This window comes from Salvelinus fontinalis, chromosome 5 (assembly GCF_029448725.1).
Source record: "Salvelinus fontinalis isolate EN_2023a chromosome 5, ASM2944872v1, whole genome shotgun sequence".
In the NCBI taxonomy this organism is placed as follows: domain Eukaryota; kingdom Metazoa; phylum Chordata; class Actinopteri; order Salmoniformes; family Salmonidae; genus Salvelinus; species Salvelinus fontinalis.
In genome coordinates, this window is record NC_074669.1 from 13,992,302 (window position 1) to 14,011,357 (window position 19,056).

Below are 19,056 nucleotides of genomic sequence, written 5' to 3' on the forward strand. Positions count from 1 at the left end.
TCACAACCACCAAATAGGTAACTGTGTGTGTGTGTGGGGGGGGGGGGGGGGGGTTGCGTGTGCGTGTGGTGGATGCAACCTGTTCAAAGTCTTGTATCCTGCCAGCATGCGGCAAACATATGCAACAGAATTAAAGCCCTAAAGCTCACAAATTGATGAGGATTTAATGCAGAGTGTAATTGATGGGAATTAAACAAATTAGTGATCTAATTAGCTTGTCCACAACGAATCGAGAGATTTGGTCAACAAAAATTAATTAGATGGATTTGTCATCGCTCTAATGAACATAGATGGAAATTGGGTATTGAGATGTTTGTCTCTTGTATTTTAGCCCTTTCCCATTAATATATTAATTCTATTTTATTTTTACAATGTAATCTAATCTACATGTCAGATGTATTGCTTTATCTGGAGAAAAAAAACTCACATGAATTGCAATAAACAAGCAGCATAGTTCATTCAAAAAAACAACTCAAGTATTGTGAATTTAAATGTCAACCTTTGGAAATCACATAGGAATTTCCTATTAATGGAATAACTGATAGCTGATGATTGACTTTTCTTTTTAATCTTGTTGTATTCTCCAGATATGATTTTCTGACCATGCTGCTGCATATTTTAACACGTTTTGCCTTTTGGGAAAGAAATATGGTGCCAGTTCCCTATCCATTTTCAGATCTGTTTAAATATCATTATTATTGTATACTGTATCATATCTATATCACATTTCCAGTTGAGTTTGATTGACTGTTGGGTTTGATTGACTGTTGGGTTTGATTGACTGTTGGGTTTGATTGACTGTTGGGTTTGATTGACTGTTGGGTTTGATTGACTGTTGGGTTTGATTGGACCTGTATACCTTCTACTTGTTGTTGCCTGTGATGACTTTGACAATGACCTTGTCCTCTTGGCCTTTCCATGTCCACTCCTCCACCTGCACCTCCCCCTCTCCATGACATCCACTCCCCTCCCCCTCACATCTCCCTCCCTCCTTCCCTTCCCTCACCTCCATCCCCCTTCCCTCACCTCCCGCAGTGTCTCTTCACCACAGGAGCGGTTACAGATTACACTGTGTGATAAGCTTCCTATTTTTTTCAAAACTCCTTGGGATCTCTGGGATTATCCAGGTGCTTATCCCCGGAGTCAGCTTTGGGAAGCCTGCTTTAGTCTCTCTTACGGCACAAGATTTGGTATCCTGGCAGCTCTGACTAATTAGCATCTAAACTGCGCCGGGCTGCCGGAGTGGGCTCACTTTTAACACCCTGTATCTACACACAACCACACACAGACACAATTAGGAACACACAACCACATACAACCACACACGTGCACACAAAAAGACACACAGACACAAAAAGGTATTCACTCGCACGCACGCACACACACGCATGCACGCACACACACATGCACATGCTCAGTTGATGAACTATACTACCCGGAGTACCAAATGTCTTCTCAGAACAGTCATCTGTATGGTCCATTATTCTGTACAGATTTGTTACTTTAAAGTGCTTTATTTACTAGTTCAAAAAGTTATCATTCAGTTTAAGCCTTTTCTCGTCTGACAGAAATCAATGACACTTTGCTGGGTGAGTTTTTTGTTTATTTATTTGACATTGTGCAAGATATATAAAATATTGCAAATCTTCATCAGTATATTTACAATTCATTTTCTTCATATACAGAATTCATCAAATACAATATACATGTATACTATCACAGTACAAATCTGGTGTATTACATTTCAAACAAAAATTGTGCAATATCGTACTTTGGTGCTTTGGTACTCTTATTTGTGCCAGCCAGCCACATATTTCACAATCATACTCAATACATCTCTCTCAGCCACCTGTTATATAAAGAACAGACCAACATCCAACATGCATCCAATTCTATGTGGTGCTATTGAACCGGAGCGTGGCTGGGTGTCGTCTGGTCTGCAGGCTGGCCCAGCTCCAATAGATCCTGGCTGAGACGTAGGACAGAGGGTGGGCCGCGGAGAGAGGGTGGGCTGGGGGACAGCACCAGCACCACACACCCCTGGGCCTATGGAGGGGGTAATAGGGTGTGTGCAGGGCGTAGGGAAGCTGTCCTGTTACTCTGCGGATTCTGCGGCGAGCCCGGCGGCGATGGTAGTCCCCATTGGAGAAGTCCTGGAAGTTAGTAGGGTGGATGGCCCAGAAATGGCCTTTACCATTGTCACTCCGACCAGCCTTCACAAAGCACTCGTTCAGGGATAGGTTGTGTCTGACGCTGTTTCTCCAGTTCTTATCCTGTAGGACAACAATAAAGTTCACATATGAGACATTGAGTAATGTCGAAAGTTGAGTAATGAATGAAGTGTTGTATGTGGCCCTGGAACAGAAAGTATCTAATTTAATAGAAACTAATAATCGTTTTCCCTCACAGCTGAATCCCCAGTATATACATTGATACACTGTACTGAGAATATGGCAATTTGCTTTTGCTTTCATTTCATTGGTTCCAAGTTCATGTGAAGGGTCCATGGTGACCTTTGGTCAATGATGTTTCAGTTGGCTGCCAGACAAAACCATCATGTTCACTTTGTCAAAGTCCCCCAATCATATGAGGTAAATTTGCTGTTACACCTGTTAAAGACCTAGTTTTAGTTTTTAGCCTGTTGCGGCTATCAACAGGTTTACCTATAGCCTTGAGATGACTCAGTTAGACCTTCCATGCAACAACATTATCAGCCGAGCCAGGGTCCTGCATGCAGCAAATATACTCATTACTGAGTCAGACCACTAGATTACAGCTTACAATAGGAATATAGTGAACATTTAAATTTATAAATCAACTTTTTTCAAGCTCTTTATTTTCAGATGCTGCCTTATGACTAGAGTGGAGGAAGTGCGTAATGTCCCAGAATAGTACTTTAAGTTTTGGAAACTTTCCACACACTAGTCATTGCTTGACCAACTACTGTTATTCAGTTAAATTGATAGGAATATCAGTAATTGGCTATTGGCTATACAGGGTTGGCAATGTCAATTAAATTCAGTCCATATATTAAGTGAATTGAAATTGCATTTCAATAATTTAAAAAATCTGCTTTCTAAATAAATGGCACTCTTTTAAATTATTGAATTGGAATGTACTGTATCTCCTGAATTGAAATGAAACTGGCCCCAACCCTAATTCAGACAAATTCTCAACTTGAAATGAACCCTGAAATTATTCAATTGGACATACCTTGCTCTTGAAGTAGGGGTAGTTATCCATGATCCACTGGTAGATGTCACACAGCAAGAGCTTCTTCTCCTCTGAAGCAAGTATGGCCATGGAGATAAGGGAGATGTAGGACTGGGAAGGCTTGTCCTGTGGGCTGTCTGTAGTGGTTTCCTCTTCATCTTTTCCCCCTTTGATCTCCTCCTCCTCTTCATTCTCCTCCTCTGACCCCTCTTCTCCCTCTGGCCCCTTCTCAGGGCTCCCAGATTTGATCATTTTCCTCTCTGAGAGGATGTCAGGACTCTGGCCCTCCAGTAGGCTATGAGCGGTCTGCTCCACTGCGGGAATATTTTGCTCTTCTCTCATACACTTACTGTCCTTGTTGTACAGCAGGTAGTCTATGGTGAAGCGTATTCCCAAGCGCTCCCGGTCATTGTTGCAGCTGCTTCTGTCCTCCATGGTTCTTCTTAGACTTTTAAGGCAGTTACTAATACGTTTGATGTAGATTATCTATAACCACCACAATAGGCAATCCTCAGATTCTTTCACAAGTGTTTTTGTTTCTTAATTTCAAGATGGTGGTCTAGGACACTGCTGTGCTCTCCATCAGGTAGGATGCCTCTCTTCAATGTCCTTTGGGCTAAGTAAGTTAAGTCTCTCTGGTCACAAGATCAAGTTAGGACAATTAAAAGGGATCCTCCCAATGTACTCTAATTATTTGGTGACTCAAACTCAATGTGATGCCAAAGCTTGAATAGGTTTAGAAAAATCAAATTTGTTAGACCAAATAGATAGGTTAGAGAAAAAAACAGTATATTTTTACTATCTATGCAGTGCTCAACTGTATCTTGTGTACTCTAGATCAGAATGGATCACAGTTGTGAAGGTACCACTATTTAAATGTTCGTAAATGTATCCTTCACAGTGAGGGGCAATAGAGACAGGAGAAGCAGAGGTAGGGGGTCTAATCGAAGCGGATTAATTTTATTAACCACAGCAAATCTTTGTAATTACGGGAGATTAAACACTCTGATTTAGTAGGACATGGTGTTCAGAGGGTGCTTCAGCAGCACCAAAAGGCATTTAAACAGCGTTATCCCTACTTAAATGGTTTTCGAACAGAGGATGCGCTGCAGAGTGCGCATCATTAGAGTTAGGCTTACTGTAAGCCTTTCTGTTATAAAACATTAAATCATTTATCATAAATGATATGCTAAAATCAAACTCCTTTGGCACAATGACAATAGCCAAGAGGCTAGACATAATACCTCAAACTACACTGCTTGAGTTTATCTACTTAATCTAAATTCAATAATTTGGTTGCAGATGTTGAGTGCCAAATCAAGAGCAGAACTATCTCAACTTCATTATTTTACGAATATTCTACTATTTCTCGCATAGGTCTTGTCACAGTTGCTAGGTTCCAAACGGAATATGAAATGTTTAATTGTTCTATGTAAAAAGCTTTAATGCTGCTGACTATTTGTAACTATTATAACACTAAAAAGTGTTGCACTTGTGCTATTCTAGAGTTAAACTACAATAGCCCTGTTCTGTACATAATCTTGCTATAAAATGTATTATCCTCAATTATATTTCATTTCATTTGGTTAGAGAGCACATTCAAAGTGCTCCTTTCCAGGAATGTCCCTAGCGTCAGTAAAGAAAGCTAAGTTGTAATGCTGTATTAGAACAAGGTAGGGCATGCAAACCGTCTTACACTGGCCAAGAATGAGAGGAATGAAGAACCACCAGTGGACTATATCGCCCTCGTCTGTCCGAGTTGTGGAACTACTACTACAGCATATACAGTACTATCCAAGTATAATGGGTGAGCCATGTGGTAAAATGTGTCGTTAATTAAAGCTAGAATCCTTAATTTAAAGAATAACAAAGAGGTTACATCCACCTATGTATTGGTAAAAAGCTGAGGGATTGGCCTGGAGAAATGTAACCACTCTCAAATATATAGACAGAGATATGGATGCAAGGACTGACTATCCATAATATCAAAAGTCAAAAGTATAGTTTTAATTAGTTTTGAGGCTATCCAGCAGTCAAACTCATTCCATGGAGGGCCTGGTGTCTGCGTTTTTCTTTTCTTATTTCAATTAAGACAATTTTTACAATTGGCTCATTCATCCCCCTCCTCTCCCCTGTAACTATTCCCCAGGTCGTTGCTGCAAATGAGAACCTGTTCTCAGTCAACTTACCTGGTAAAATAACGGTAAAATAAAAAAATAAAAAAATAAAAAGACCTAGAGCAGAGTTAGGCTACTATGTATTGTTCCAATAGTATACTTAGGTTATGGCAAATTTGAGGTTAACATATATCAAAGATGATATATGACAGCGTATATAATCTTTAATTAGATTTTATGAATCAATTTGAACCATTTCTGTTCTTCAGCACAAATCACGAAGTTTGGAAATCCAGAAATGGATCTTCAATGGAGAGTGTGAAATCGGGATTTATTTAACTAATGACTGCTCTTATTCAATGCACTGCATTTTCAAATTGAAAATCAAATATAACCTCTCATCAGAACGTGACTTCAGTACGTTACGTCTGGGTACTGCATTTTGACTTGACTCCCTGTGATTATTTAGGTTTTGTGTTAAAAAAATATACAAAGCATTTATAGTTGATAGCTAATAGTTCATTGCAAATCCCGAAGTGTAGCTTTTCACTCGGACAGGAGTTGATTTGGCCATGTGCCTCTCCCCATTTAACAAGTCATGCTTTCCTCTTGTGTTGAATTTGAATTATTTCCACAACGCATATTCTCTTTGACTCGATAGTATAAAACTCAGCAAACCCCAACGTTCAGCTATTTGGAGGTTGGTTATGTTTTCTTATAATTGAGGCCTAACATATAGGGGAGGCCTGTCTTTTAGTGTTTAAAAAAAAGTTGTACTGTCACTTTAAAACAATGCTGGCACGCCTACTTTCAACACACTCCTTGAGGCTCGTGATGTAGTTGCGCTGTGATTGGAAGCAGAGAACCGTCGACCAGCGACCCCTCTGCCTCTCATTGGCGAAGGACTATCTTTCGGCTCTGGCTCTCGCGGGGCTGCTGTACGAAGATGGCGGCCGAACTGGTGGAAGCGATGGTATGCAGAGCTCCGCTCGCCTGGGTTGATAGAAAAGGGTCTGCTGTAGCGTGGGGGATGGCCTGCTAGACTGGGAAACTGTAAGGGTGTGTCATGAATACTGTCTAAAATGGTTTAACTTAGCTACTTAGTGGTGGTTGATTAATTGGTATATTGAAACTGGTTTCCGTGCGCTGCTAAGTGCGTCTAGTTAGCAGGGACAGTGATGAGTGATGAGACCATAAACATTCGCCAGCAGGGAGTCGGCGTGAAATTGTACCATTCAGTGTTTAAGCAAGATATTGCATTAAGCACTCGGGCCATCCGCTGTCCATTTGACTTGTCAAATCAGTTATGGGGGTGACAACAGAACAAGTGGAGTTAGCTTAGCTAGCTAGCTATGTAACCAATAGCCTAGCCTCTGTTGTCAGACAAGGCACTTGCTCAATGCCGCTGTCTGGACAAAACAGTAAGCATGTCACTGAGCCTTTTACACGAACTGTAGAAATTAAGTCAATTGATGAGATTGACTGATGTAGCTAACTTGTAAGGTTATTTTCTTATTAACTAAATAGCAAGCTAACGTTCCATGCATTGCTGGGTCTTCGACTATACCGGTGTTGTGTCCTATAGTAGTTAAATGAGGGACCAGTCTAGGTTTGTATGGCGTTAGGAACAGAAGGGGCTCGTAGGTCACGTTACTGAATTCTAGAGGGTATGGATGGGAAATATTGCTCCAAGCAAATACTAACACTGATATTTCAACCCATCAAAAAATAAGTTGGCATGACCTGAGTATACACTTTAAACAACTTTTTTTAGACACCTGTGCCCATCTCTTTGTGTAGGCTATTTTTCTTATTGGGACTTGCCTAGGTCAAGGAATCCAAAGATTGTAATCCAAAATCAAAGATGGTAATCCAAAACCTCCCCTCTTCTTCCTATCCCTCTCTCCTTTGTCTTCCCTCCAGAACATGGTGAAGAATTTTCGGGTGTCTGACCTGCAGACGCTGCTGGCCTCCATGGGCCGCAGTAAAAGTGGTCTCAAGCAGGACCTGGTGGGACGGGCGCTGAGGCTGGTGCAAACAGAGTGCAGCCCAGAGCTTCTGAAGAACGTGCGGCAGCTCTATGAGTCACGCTTCCCCAAGGCGTCGGGTTGGCTGGCTGCCCGGCGCCCGGAGGGGGTCTCTGTGGCCTACTCCTCCCTCAGCTCCTCGCCCACTGGCACACAGGGCGCAGACTACCTCAACGGCATCCCCAAGCTGTCCTCCACACCAGCAGCTGAGGTCAAGCTGGTGTCACTGCCCTTTTACCAAACTCTGGAGAAGCTGTTGCTGCCAACGGAGCTGAGTGAGTGATTTTTGTGTTTTTTTCACCCGCAGTGAGATATCAGGCTAGTCTTTGTAGAGAGGCCCAAACATTTTTACTGCTCAAATGATAAAGCTTAGAAGAATACTTCCTGGTCAGGTCTTGTGGTCAGAAAACCCCCTGGCAACTGGGCCCTGGCCCTACACATACAGTGCATTCGGAAAGTATTCAGACCCCTTGACTTTTACCACATTTTGTTACGTTACAGCCTTATTCTAAAATTGATTTTATTTTATTTATTTTTTATGTCACCTTCAATCTACAGACACTACCCAATAATGACAAAGCAAAAACATTTTTGGACATTTTTGCTAATTTATATATAAAAATAAACTGAAATATCACATTTTCAGACCCTTTAGACCACAGGTGTCAAACTCATTCCACGGGGGGCCGAGTGTCTGCGGATTTTCGCTCCTCCCTTGTACTTGATTGATGAATTAACATCACTAATTAGTTAGGAACTCCCCACACCTGGTTGTCTAGGGCTTTATTGAAAGGAAAAACCAAAAACCTGCAGACACTAGGCCCTCCGTGGAATGAGTTTGACACCCCTGCTTTAGACAGTACTTTGTTGAAGCACCTTTGGCAGGGATTTACAGCCTTGAGTCTTCTTGGGTTTGAAGCTACAAGCTTGGCACACCTTTATTTGGATAGTTTCCCCCATTCATCTCTGCAGATCCTCTTAAGCTATGTCAGGTTGGATGGGGAGCTGCACAGCTATTTTCAGGTCTCCAGAGATGTTTGATCGGATTCAAGTCCGGGCTCTGGCTGGGCTACTCGAGGGCATTGAGAGACTTGTCCCGAAGCCACTCCCGCGTTGTCTTGGCACTGTGCTTAGGGTCGTTGTCCTAGTCTGAGGTCCTGAATGTTCTGGAGCAGGTTTTCATCAAGGATCTCTCTGTACCTTGCTCCGTTCCTCTTTCCCTTGACCCTGACAGTCTCCAGACCCTGCCGCTGAAAAACAACCCCAAAGCATGATGATGCTACAACCATGCTTCACCGTAGGGATGGTGCCAGGATTCCTCTAGACATGCCGCTCTACCATAAAGGCCTGATTGGTGGAGTGCTGCGGAGATGGTTGTCCTTCTGGAAGGTTCTCCCATCTCCACTGAGGAATTCTGGAGCGCTGTCCGTGACCATCAGGTTCTTGGTCACCTCCCTGACCAAGGCCCTTCTCCCCTGATTGCTCAGTTTGGCTGGGCGGTCAGCTCTAGGAAGAGTCTTGATGGTTCCAAATTTCTTCCATTTAAGAATGATGGATGTCACTGTGTTCTTGGTCCTTCAATGCTGCAAACATTTTTCGGTACCCTTCCCCAAATTGGTTCCTCGACACAATCCTGACTCGGAGGTCTACGGACAATTCCTTCGACCTCATGGCTTGGTTTTTGTTCTGACATGCACTGTCAACTGTGGGACCTTATATAGACAATGGTGTGTGCCTTTTTCCAAATCATGTCCAATCAATTGAATTTATCACAGGTGGACTCCAATCATGTTGTAGAAGCATCTCAAGGATGATCAATAGAAACAGGATGCACCTGAGCTCATTTTTGAGTGTTCATAGCAAAGGGTCTGAATACTTATGTAAATAAGGTATTTCTGTTTGTTTAATACATTTGCAAACATTTCTAAAAACCTGTTTTTGTTTTGTCATTCTGGGGTATTGTGTGTAGATTGAGGACAAATGTATTTTTATCAATTTTAGAATACAGCTGTAAGATAAAATAATGTGGAAAAAGTCAAGGGGTCTGAATACTTTCCCGAATGCACTGTATATTAATGATAGAAACATGCCATGGCATTCAAATGAGAAGTACTAAGGACATTGCGAAGCATAGTGATGTTGTGCAATGTGTGTGATCTATTTTTCTGCACCTGTCCTTGTAGTTGCCCAGAACAGTGAGAAACTGCAGGACAGTCAATGCGTATTTGAGTTAACACAGAGCCAAGCGGACCAAGTCAGAAACTCAACGTGAGTATAACACTTTTATTCAAAGTTAACTGTCTATCCTACTGCTTGTGACTTTGAATGAGCACTGAGGGTACCATCATTTTACCCTCTTGTTGTTTCAGTGAGCTTCGGCCAGGAATGAAGGCAATCCAGGTGGTTCTTAGGTGAGTTAAGATGTCCAACTGTTTTACACACAGCAGCACACCAATCCCACTGTTAATATAATTGCATAGGTACGTATAGTTGATACATACAGTACCAGTCAAAAGTTTGGACACACCTACTCATTTAAGGGTTTTTCTTTATTTTTTAATATTTTCTACATTATAGAATAATCAACTATGAAATAACACATGTAATCATGTAGTAACCAAAAAAGTGTTAAACAAATCAAAATACATTTTATATTTGAGATTCATCAAAGTAGCCACCCTTTGCCTTGACAGCTTTGCACACTCTTGGCATTCTCTCAACCAGCTTCACCTGGAATGCTTTTCCAACAGTCTTGAAGGACTTCCCACATATGCTGAGCACTTGTTGGCTACTTTTCACTCTGCGGTCCAACTCATCCCAAACCATCTCAATTGGGTTGAGGTCGGGTGATCGTGGAGGCCAGGTCATCTGATGCAGCACTCCACCAATCTCCTCCTTGGTCAAATAGCCTTTACTCAGCCTGGAGGTGTGTTGGGTCGTTGTCCTTTTGAAAAACAAATTATTGTCCAACTAGGCACAAACCAGATGGTATGGCGTATCGCTGAAGAATGCTGTGGTACACATGCTAGTTAAGTGTGCCTTGAATTCTAAATATATCACTGGCAGTGTCACCAGGAAAGCACCATCACACCACCACCTCCATGCTTCACGATGGGAACTACACATGCGGCGATAATTTGTTCACCTACTCAGCGTCTCACAAAGACACAGCGGTTGGAACCAAAAATCTCCAGTTTGGACTCCAGACCAAAGGACAGATTTCCACCAGTCTAATGTCCATTGCTCAAGTTTCTTGGCACAAGCAAGTCTCTTCTTCTTTTTGGTGTCCTTTAGTAGTGGTTTCTTTGCAACAATTAGACCATGAAGGTCTGATTCACGCAGTCTCCTCTGAACAGTTGATGTTGCAATGTGTCTGTTACTTGAACTCTGTGAAACATTTATTTGGGCTGCGATTTCTGAGGCTGGTAACTCTAATGAACTTATCCTCTGAAGCAGAGAACTCTGTCTTCCTTTCCTATGGTGGTCCTCATGAGAGCCAGTTTCATCACAGCGCTTGATGGTTTTTGCGACTGTATTTGAAGAAACGTTCAAAGTTCTTAATGTTCTGTATTGACTGACCTTCGTGTTAAATTAATGATGGACTGTCGTTTCTCTTTGCTTATTTGAGCTGTTCTTGCCATAATATGGCCATAATATTGCTATCTTCTGTATACCTTCCTACTTTGTCACAACAAAACTGATTGGCTCAAATGCATTAAGAAGGATAGAAATTCCAAAAATTAACTTTTAACAGGGCACACCTGTTAATTCAAATGCATTCCAGGTGACTACCTCATGAAGCTGGTTGAGAGAATGCCAAGAGTGTGCAAAGCTGTTAAGGCAAAGGCTGGCTACTTTGAAGAATCTCAAATATATTTTGATTTAACACTTCTTTTTTTGGTTACTACATGATTCCATTTGTGTTATTTCATAGTTTTGATGTCTTCACTAATATTCTACAATGAAGAAAATAGTAGAAATAAAGAAAAACCCTTGAATGAGTGTGTCCAAACTTTTGACAAGTACTGTACATGTTAGGTACATACTGTTGATTTGTAAAACTCAAGTATACAGTTATAGCCTATGCCATATCAGTATCTAGGTTTCCATCAATTCGTTTAAAGATTTTCATGCAAATATTTGCTTAAAATATGCACATTTCACAAGCAGTGGTCGATTTCCATCAAACTGTCTTGTTAATTAAAAGCTGTGCGGAATGACGTAGTGCACATAAAAAGCACTTTGTCCTTTAACTTAATTTACCAAAAAAGAAACAAGTACAATGTGTTTCCATCCAGTTTTTAACTCTGCCGTTGGTATTGGCACAAGAAGTCTGCAACAAACGGTAAATGTGCCCATTGGTCTTAGCACGTGTGCTCTAGCCAACAGCTCGCAGAGGGTAGGCTTCATGATGACATTTTGGATAAGAGCAAGATCATTTTTATTTGTCAATTAACAGCCAAGCATTGATCATCATGTCACCAGCGTCAAACTAAGACCCTCAATATTTACTGGAAAGGAGCATCACGATCATCACTGTGCACTTTCACAACTTATTTCATCTGTAGCCTAATAAACTGTGCAGTGTGGATGCTTTAAGTCGTGGGAGAACCATTCAAAATTTTACTTCGAGATGATGGTATTTTGTTCTGTTGACATTTGGAAAGTTTTCCTCTACAGTGTCCTCGTTTGTCAACAGTGAAAGTCGAAAAACAAAATGGTGTACAATTTGAAATGTGTGTATTGAATGACAAATCTGACCACTTCAACCATTCATTGTGAATGGCTCAGTGTCTGAGGCTTACAAATGTTGCAACTTATCTAACACTGCTAACCAATGAACCTCCTATGCTGTTTCTACGATGCTTTACAGAATCTGTTACACAGACTCCGTCGGTGTGCAGGAAGATCAGTACCCTCCCAATATTGCTGTCAAAGTCAACCAGTCTTACTGTCATGTACCGGTGAGTATTCAAGATGGGGAAACCCATCAGGCATACAAACCAACTAACTAATCAGAAGGAAATGCCTAGTTCTAAATATTGGAGGCTTAACATGTCTATATTTGTTCTGTACAGGGTTACTACCCTTCTAATAAGCCAGGTGTGGAGCCGCGTCGGCCCTGTCGCCCAGTCAACATCACACCCTGGTTACACCTCTCCACTGCCACCAACCGGGTCACTGTCACATGGGGCAACTTTGGCAAGGTCAGTCTCTGGTTGACACTGTTCTGTAATTGAAAACCTCGCTGCTGTATTCCAAATTTGTTTTGATTCATTTTTTATGACAAGTATTTGAAATAGTGTGGTTTGTTTTCTGTAGAACTTCATATCTGCTGCTTTCCAGTGTTCATTCTGCTCACTGCTCTCGTTCTGTGTGCAGCGCTACTCGGTGGCAGTGGATTTAGTGAGGGTCTTCACATCAGCAGAGCTCTTCGGCCAACTCAAACACTGCTCAGTGGAGAGTGCAGAACGCTGTCGTGAACGCAGTAAGTGGCCTCAACATTTCTTTCTCCCTGTTTTTCATGCTTCTTGCATTTTAGTGATGTTCACCGTGTAATGTTGTGTGATGTTGAACTAGTTTGTCTCTGCTGTGTCCAGTCCAGGACAAGCTACGCTTTGATCCAGAGAGCGAGATCGCTACCACAGGACTACGGGTGTCCCTTATCTGTCCTGTGAGTATCTGGCTCCCACCCTAATCCATATCCACCCAAGAGAGGAAGTCACAAACCTTTCAGTTGTTTCTGACCAAAACAAAGAGAAGTCACGACACGACAAACAGGCTACAACCCACCATTTGTCCACAGCTTAATAATCAAATAAAATTGTACCTTACCATGAAATGCTTACTTACAAGCCCTTAACCAACATTGCAGTTCAAAAAAATAGTTAATAAAATATTTAGTATATAAACTAAAGTAAAAAAAAAAATCAAATACATTTAAATAACAGTAACTAAGCTATATACAGGGGGTACTGAGTCAATGTGCGGGGGTACAGGATAGTTGAGGTAATGGCATGTTCCCCTTTCCTCCTCTCAGCTGGTGAAGATGCGGATAGGCGTTCCATGTCGGGTGATCACCTGTGCCCACCTACAGTGTTTTGACGCCATCTTCTTCCTGCAAATGAATGAGAAGAAGCCCACGTGGACCTGCCCTGTGTGTGACAAGCAGGCTCCCTTTGAGCTGCTCACCATCGATGGGTAAGTAAGGCACGTTGAGACTTGAGACTTACTACCACTCACAGGAATTTGAGAACCACACTTCCTCTTTGCATGGGTCATTGCTTGTTCAACCTTGGAAACAAACATTTGCATTTTTGGAGCAATTTGTAGACTCCTGTTAACTTGCAATGGCTTACCTACACTGGGCTACATTTTCAATAAGGCTGTTGTCTCTCCCTGTTCTATTGTGGAACAGAGTAGAATAGTAGAATATCAAACCATTTCCATTGGGCTCCCGAGTGGTGTAGTGGTCTAAGGCACTAAATCTCAGTGCTAGAGGTGTCACTACAGACCTTGGTTCGATTCCAGGCTGTATCACAACCGGCCATGATTGGGAGTCCCATAGGGTGGCGCACAATTGGCCCAGCGTCGTTAAGGGTTTGGTCGGGGTAGGCTGTCATTGTAAGTAAGAATTTGTTTTTGACTGACTTGCCTAGATAAATAAAGGTAAATAAAATTCAACAAACTTCCTATCTAAGATTTGAGAGTTGATAATGTGTCTTGTGGGACACATCCGATCGATCCCTTCTTGTGTGTTCTGGTATGATATGTACTTCTCTTACTGACTCTTTGTCTCATGTTTTAGGCTGGCATCTGAGATCTTAAAAGAGACCCATGAGGATATTGAGGAGATTGAATATCTGACTGACGGTTCATGGAGACCCATCCGAGAGGAGAAGGAGAGGGAACGCAGCAACACGCCTGACTACCCTGTTCTGGATATATGTAAGTGCATGTCAAATATTGCCATTATTGCCTTTTTGACAATTGCAGACTAACGTTTTTATTTATTATTTAAGTTTTCAAAATTAATTTAAGACGCCACGCTGTGTAGGTCATGTCTGTTTATTATTTTTTTTTAAACGGCATTGGTTTGTAATAGTGTGTGAACCTGTTCCTACTTCTCAGGTGTTCCCGAGGTGAATGGCCACTCCCCGGCCCACAGCAGCACCAGCCAGACGGGGAAGTCAGGAGCTGGGTCCACGGCAGGGGGGGCGGGAGTAGGAGTGGTGGTAGATCTGACTTTAGACTCTGAGGAGGAGGGGGGAGGGGCTGGAGGAGACAGCGACGACACTGAGGACAGCCAGGACAGCCCCGCCCCCAAGAGGGGCCGATACGACTATGACAAGGACCTGGTCACAGCGTACTGACTGGCGGACTGACCCCACAGACTGGGAAAGAGGGTTGGGCTAAATTGGAGGACTGGAAATCATTAGTCCCTACTACATCGCCCGCCCCCACTACTCTAGCATATATTCACAGACACATGCACATACATGCACTGTCAACCTCTGGAGTGGTTAGCCTTCCTCAATACACCACTGGAAAAAGCAGCTCCCTGGCAATTGTGACCCTCCCAGCATTCAAATTCTGTATCCTCCATCATAAAGACCATTGAAAAGAGTAACCGCCCAAACTATTTCACCCCTCCATCTTCTTGTACTTTGTATTTGACTGGAACTTAAGGCTCTCAAAGCCACAAGCATTTGGTGTTTGCGTCTCAGAATTTCGCCACTTTTTGTGATCGCAGGCAGAGGGAGATATGGCGCCTCCTCCGTAGTTCAGTGGTAAGAGGTCTAAATAACTTAAATGAATAATTTGGGACACGAACAACAGACTAGATTTTTCTGGAATATGATTAAATTGAACAACACCCCTACATTTTCTTTCTGTTTAATTTATTCAGACAATGAAAATAAATTAGTTCTAACAAAACCTTCCCCCATTTTTGTCTTTAAATGCTGACAACCTACCTCAGTCATACACAGCAAACTTACTTGACCAGAGAACGTAGCACCTGAACTAAGGTTGCTATAGTATTTAACAAGAGGGTCTATTTTTATTTTTTTGTCTAACTTTTTTTTCATTCACTCGCCTCACTTTTCCAAACAATTTATGTATGGCCTTTTTAAGGAATGGGTTATTGGAATCAGGGTCGTGTTCATTAGGGCACATGTTGCAAAACATATTTTTATGGTTTGTAACAGAAAATGAGCATTTCTTATTGGACAAGTACAGTTTGTACCTCCCTGTTTTAACTCCATTAGAGCATTTTCGTTCTAATTTGTGCCTACTGAATACGACCCAGGAAGGCTGTGTCTTTGACAAGTTCTTGTATATACTCCCCCACTGCATTGAAATCTACGATTTGATTTGGTGGCTGAATTCATATGATAAGCAATTGTCTTTGTGGAGAGTTTGCAAAAACAAGCAGTTATCCTTTGAGGTTTTGGAACATACTCTTTTCAGATTCTTCCCAATGTTCTGTTTTGCCAGTGTTGTTCATATTGATCAAGGAAACAAATGCAGGATGTATTCTTTTCACTTGCCTATTTCATGTCAGTTTTCAAAGACTGACTACTGCTGCATTCAACCTTCCACTGATATCCTGAGAGCTTTGCAGGGTTTTGAACTGGACTAGAGTTTTTTTTTTTTTTTTTTTTTTTTTTTTGAACGAGGCTCTAACTAAAGAATGATCATGTCACAAATATTAGTATCCACACAATTGGTCAAGATCATGTTGAGGCAATTGTGCCAAACAGATTTGGGTCAGTTATCTCTTGTTGTTTGGCCAGATTTGGGTGACTTTTTGTTTTGAGTTAAGATTGGTGGAGGCTCAGTAAGAAAATGTATTAATCCCCCCCCCCCCCTTTTTTTTTCCTGGAGTGGAGGACTTGAGATCTTCAGATCTGGAATGGGATTAATTTGTGAGTGTCGACATCCTTTTTGACTTAATTTTCTTCGTCTTAAGTATTTTATTTATTGATAATTGATTGCTTCACGCCTTTGTTTTATTTGAATGGCAGTTTATATTAAAATGTACATACGTCTCAATGGAAAGAGTGCTTTACCAGAGCATTTATATACGGCTCTGATCTGTACACGTTTTCAGTAAGGGATAGCAGAACACTTACGGAGCTTGGACTTTTTGTGGAAGAGTGAATGATTGCGGCACAAAGCACTGTCATTGTTAGACAGGTTCCATTCCTTTTCCTCTGAGGAAACTTAGCACTTCTAACCAATGACACATTCAGCCTCCTCCCAGTTCAAGGATATTACCCTCAGAAATCAGCATTTATTATCACATAGATCCTAGATGAATGTCCTCTACATCAGTAATAGCTGCTTAAGAGGAGCTTTTTCCACAGGCACAATTAAAATTGTAATAAACAGTTCATCTTTTGGGTATCAACAGTTGTTGAGAGAATTTGGCTACATGGATGGTATGAGTTTAAATATCCTCTCACTTATTTACTTTCCATGTCATTAGATTCCTCACCCCAAGAGTCCCTGTTTTCAATCTGTACTTTAGAGATGGCATTTCTGTTTTTATAGAACTGTGTGTTCTGAATTCCTAAAATGTCTCAAATGGTATTGATGATGCATGCATTTGACTATAGCATATTGACATTTTGTGATCATTCTGAATTCAGACTTGCGTAGACATTTTGTCCAAAGTGTAGTAGTATACCTAATCTAATAATGAGATGGTAACGACCTGAGGAAACTTATGGGCTCTGGTCGTTTATGCTAACCTGGTCTTCCAATTTTCTGCAGTACTCATGACATGTCCAAATAGCTTGTGGATTGTTATACCGATTGGTGAGTCCTGTAAACATGGGCAACCCGCAATGATTGATGGCACTTTCTGTAAAAGAAACTCAAACCGTAGCCGTGTCCCTGAATATGACAGTCGTACAATTTAATGCATTTAAGCAACATGTTAATACATCTTGCAGAATTTCATCTTCAACTAACAGAAAGTACTTTACAGATTTAATTGTATTGTCTACATTGTTTAAATTTCCAGGTGCAAAAGTGTAGAAGAACATCGCTGCGCAGATAAGATTTCCTCAAGCTTTTGCATATCGTGGGCAAGGCGAGAGAGGTGAAGTACATGTTGTTTCTAAGGAACTCAATTATAATAATGCTTAAGGTAGCATGAGCAGTGGCTTGCAATCCATGATGTAAATGTTTTGTTTGTCTTTTTATATGTTCATATTAAAAGACAATACAATTAAAATATTTTATTAAGCTTTGAATTGCCTCCAGTTGTTCCAAAAGTCCAATAAAATCACATACCAGTGTTGGAACTGATGCCACTTTAGGGGTAAGTGAGGTGGTTGAGGTGTAGATTGGTGTGATGTCCTGTACCTGATGCTGTGGCCTCAGGGACACATTTGTCTCCTGTTCAAAAAGAACTGTAAAATTCTAAATAATCGTATTCGAACACCTTTATTGATGTGTGGAACTAATTAAAACATTTTTAAATATAATTGTCTTAGATACTTTTAGAGCTAAAATTACTTAACTGAAGTTCCTTCTGGAAAAAGTGATTTAAAACAAACATTTAATCATGATCAATTTACTTTTGCCAGTTGTCCCATAGGTAATAAAATTGTATTTGTCACATGCTTCGTAAACAGGTGTGGACTAACATTGAAATGCTTATGCATAGGCCCTTCCAAAGAATGCAGAGAGAAAGAATAGAGAGATAATAGAGAAGTAAAACACGTAGTAATAACTAATGAGTAACGCTAACTTGGCTATATACAAGGGGCACCTAGTCGATGTGCAGAGGTATGAGGTAATTGAGGTAGATGAGTATATACATATAACTAGGAATAAATTGACAGATAGTAAACGGTAGCAGGAGCGTACGTGATGAGTCAAAGTTAGTGGATGTGGGGGGGTCTGCTGCTACTGCATGGTTACCTGAGAACTTCAGGTGTCATGGAAGCTCTGAAAGACTGGCTGATAAAACAACACATGACTGTGAACATGTGTGGTCTCCTCTGTATGACTGGGTTTACATACTGTGTGTTCAAGTGAGAACAGGTCCTGACTTGGAGGTGGTTTCTTAATGGGTTATCTAGGTATAAATATTTCTGAGGTTAGATGTTTTATGTCATGTATTTATGTACATAGCTACTGTATGTGGTAAGATTTCCTTTTCTACACTGTCAGTTGGGAATTACTTAAGTATGACTGTGTTGCTAAGAGATTAATTATATTTAAGGGCCTCCGAGCCTCACTGTGTCACCAGTACCGCGTGCAGTGCAGTGGGGGTGGCCTTCCTCTGACACCGCCTGGTATAGAGGTCCTGGATGGCAGCTAGCTCTGCCCCAGTGACGTACTGTGCCGTACGCACTACCCTCTGTAGCTCTTTGCGGTCGGATGGCAAGCAGTTGCCATACAAAGCGGTGATGCAGCCAGTCAAGATGCTCCCAATGGTACAGTTGTATAACCTTTTGAGGATCTGAGGGCCCATGCCAAATCTTTTCAGCCTCCTGAGGGGGAAAGGTGTTGTCGAGCCCTCTTCACGACTGTTGGTATGTTTGGACCATAATAGATCCTTAGGGATATGTACACCGAGGAACTTGAAGCTCTCAATCTGCTCCACGTGAATGGGGCCGTGCTCGGCCCTCCGTTTCCTGTAGTCCACAATCAGCTCCTTTGTCTTGCTGACATTGAGG

The 19,056-nt window shown here is 41.5% G+C and overlaps 2 protein-coding genes across 4 annotated transcripts; one reads left to right on the forward strand and one right to left on the reverse strand.

Annotated features, from left to right (window-relative positions):
- Window positions 1-1,748: 1,748 nt before the first annotated feature.
- Window positions 1,749-3,927, reverse strand: LOC129854761 (forkhead box protein D4-like). Its single transcript, XM_055921913.1, has 2 exons — window positions 3,214-3,927; window positions 1,749-2,273 (listed from the first exon to the last, which is right to left on the reverse strand). Exons 1-2 carry the CDS (start codon window positions 3,646-3,648, stop codon window positions 1,893-1,895), a joined length of 816 nt encoding a protein of 271 aa, XP_055777888.1. The 5' UTR covers window positions 3,649-3,927; the 3' UTR covers window positions 1,749-1,892.
- A 2,267-nt stretch (window positions 3,928-6,194) lies between these two features.
- Window positions 6,195-17,622, forward strand: LOC129855167 (E3 SUMO-protein ligase PIAS4-A-like). Of its 3 annotated transcripts, none has more exons than XM_055922541.1 (11): window positions 6,195-6,303; window positions 7,254-7,632; window positions 9,541-9,625; window positions 9,727-9,768; window positions 12,231-12,321; window positions 12,436-12,564; window positions 12,740-12,845; window positions 12,958-13,031; window positions 13,398-13,558; window positions 14,166-14,305; window positions 14,489-17,622. In XM_055922541.1, exons 1-11 carry the CDS (start codon window positions 6,277-6,279, stop codon window positions 14,728-14,730), a joined length of 1,476 nt encoding a protein of 491 aa, XP_055778516.1. In that variant the 5' UTR covers window positions 6,195-6,276; the 3' UTR covers window positions 14,731-17,622. The 3 variants fall into 3 exon arrangements, with proteins under 3 accessions (XP_055778516.1, XP_055778517.1, XP_055778518.1); XM_055922542.1 differs by having other exon boundaries at window positions 6,294-6,383; XM_055922543.1 differs by lacking the exon at window positions 6,195-6,303 and adding an exon at window positions 6,370-6,389.
- The last annotated feature ends 1,434 nt before the right edge of the window (window positions 17,623-19,056 follow it).

Bases quoted from the DNA above. Each gene is read 5' to 3' on its own strand.
- LOC129854761 (XM_055921913.1), bottom strand. From the start codon at position 3,648: ATGGAGGACAGAAGCAGCTGCAACAATGACCGGGAGCGCTTGGGAATA. The intron at 2,274-3,213 runs GTATGTCCAATT...GTTGTCCTACAG, and splicing joins ACCCCTACTTCAAGAGCAAG to GATAAGAACTGGAGAAACAG.
- LOC129855167 (XM_055922541.1), top strand. From the start codon at position 6,277: ATGGCGGCCGAACTGGTGGAAGCGATG. The intron at 13,032-13,397 runs GTGAGTATCTGG...TCCTCCTCTCAG, and splicing joins GGGTGTCCCTTATCTGTCCT to CTGGTGAAGATGCGGATAGG. The intron at 13,559-14,165 runs GTAAGTAAGGCA...CTCATGTTTTAG, and splicing joins GAGCTGCTCACCATCGATGG to GCTGGCATCTGAGATCTTAA.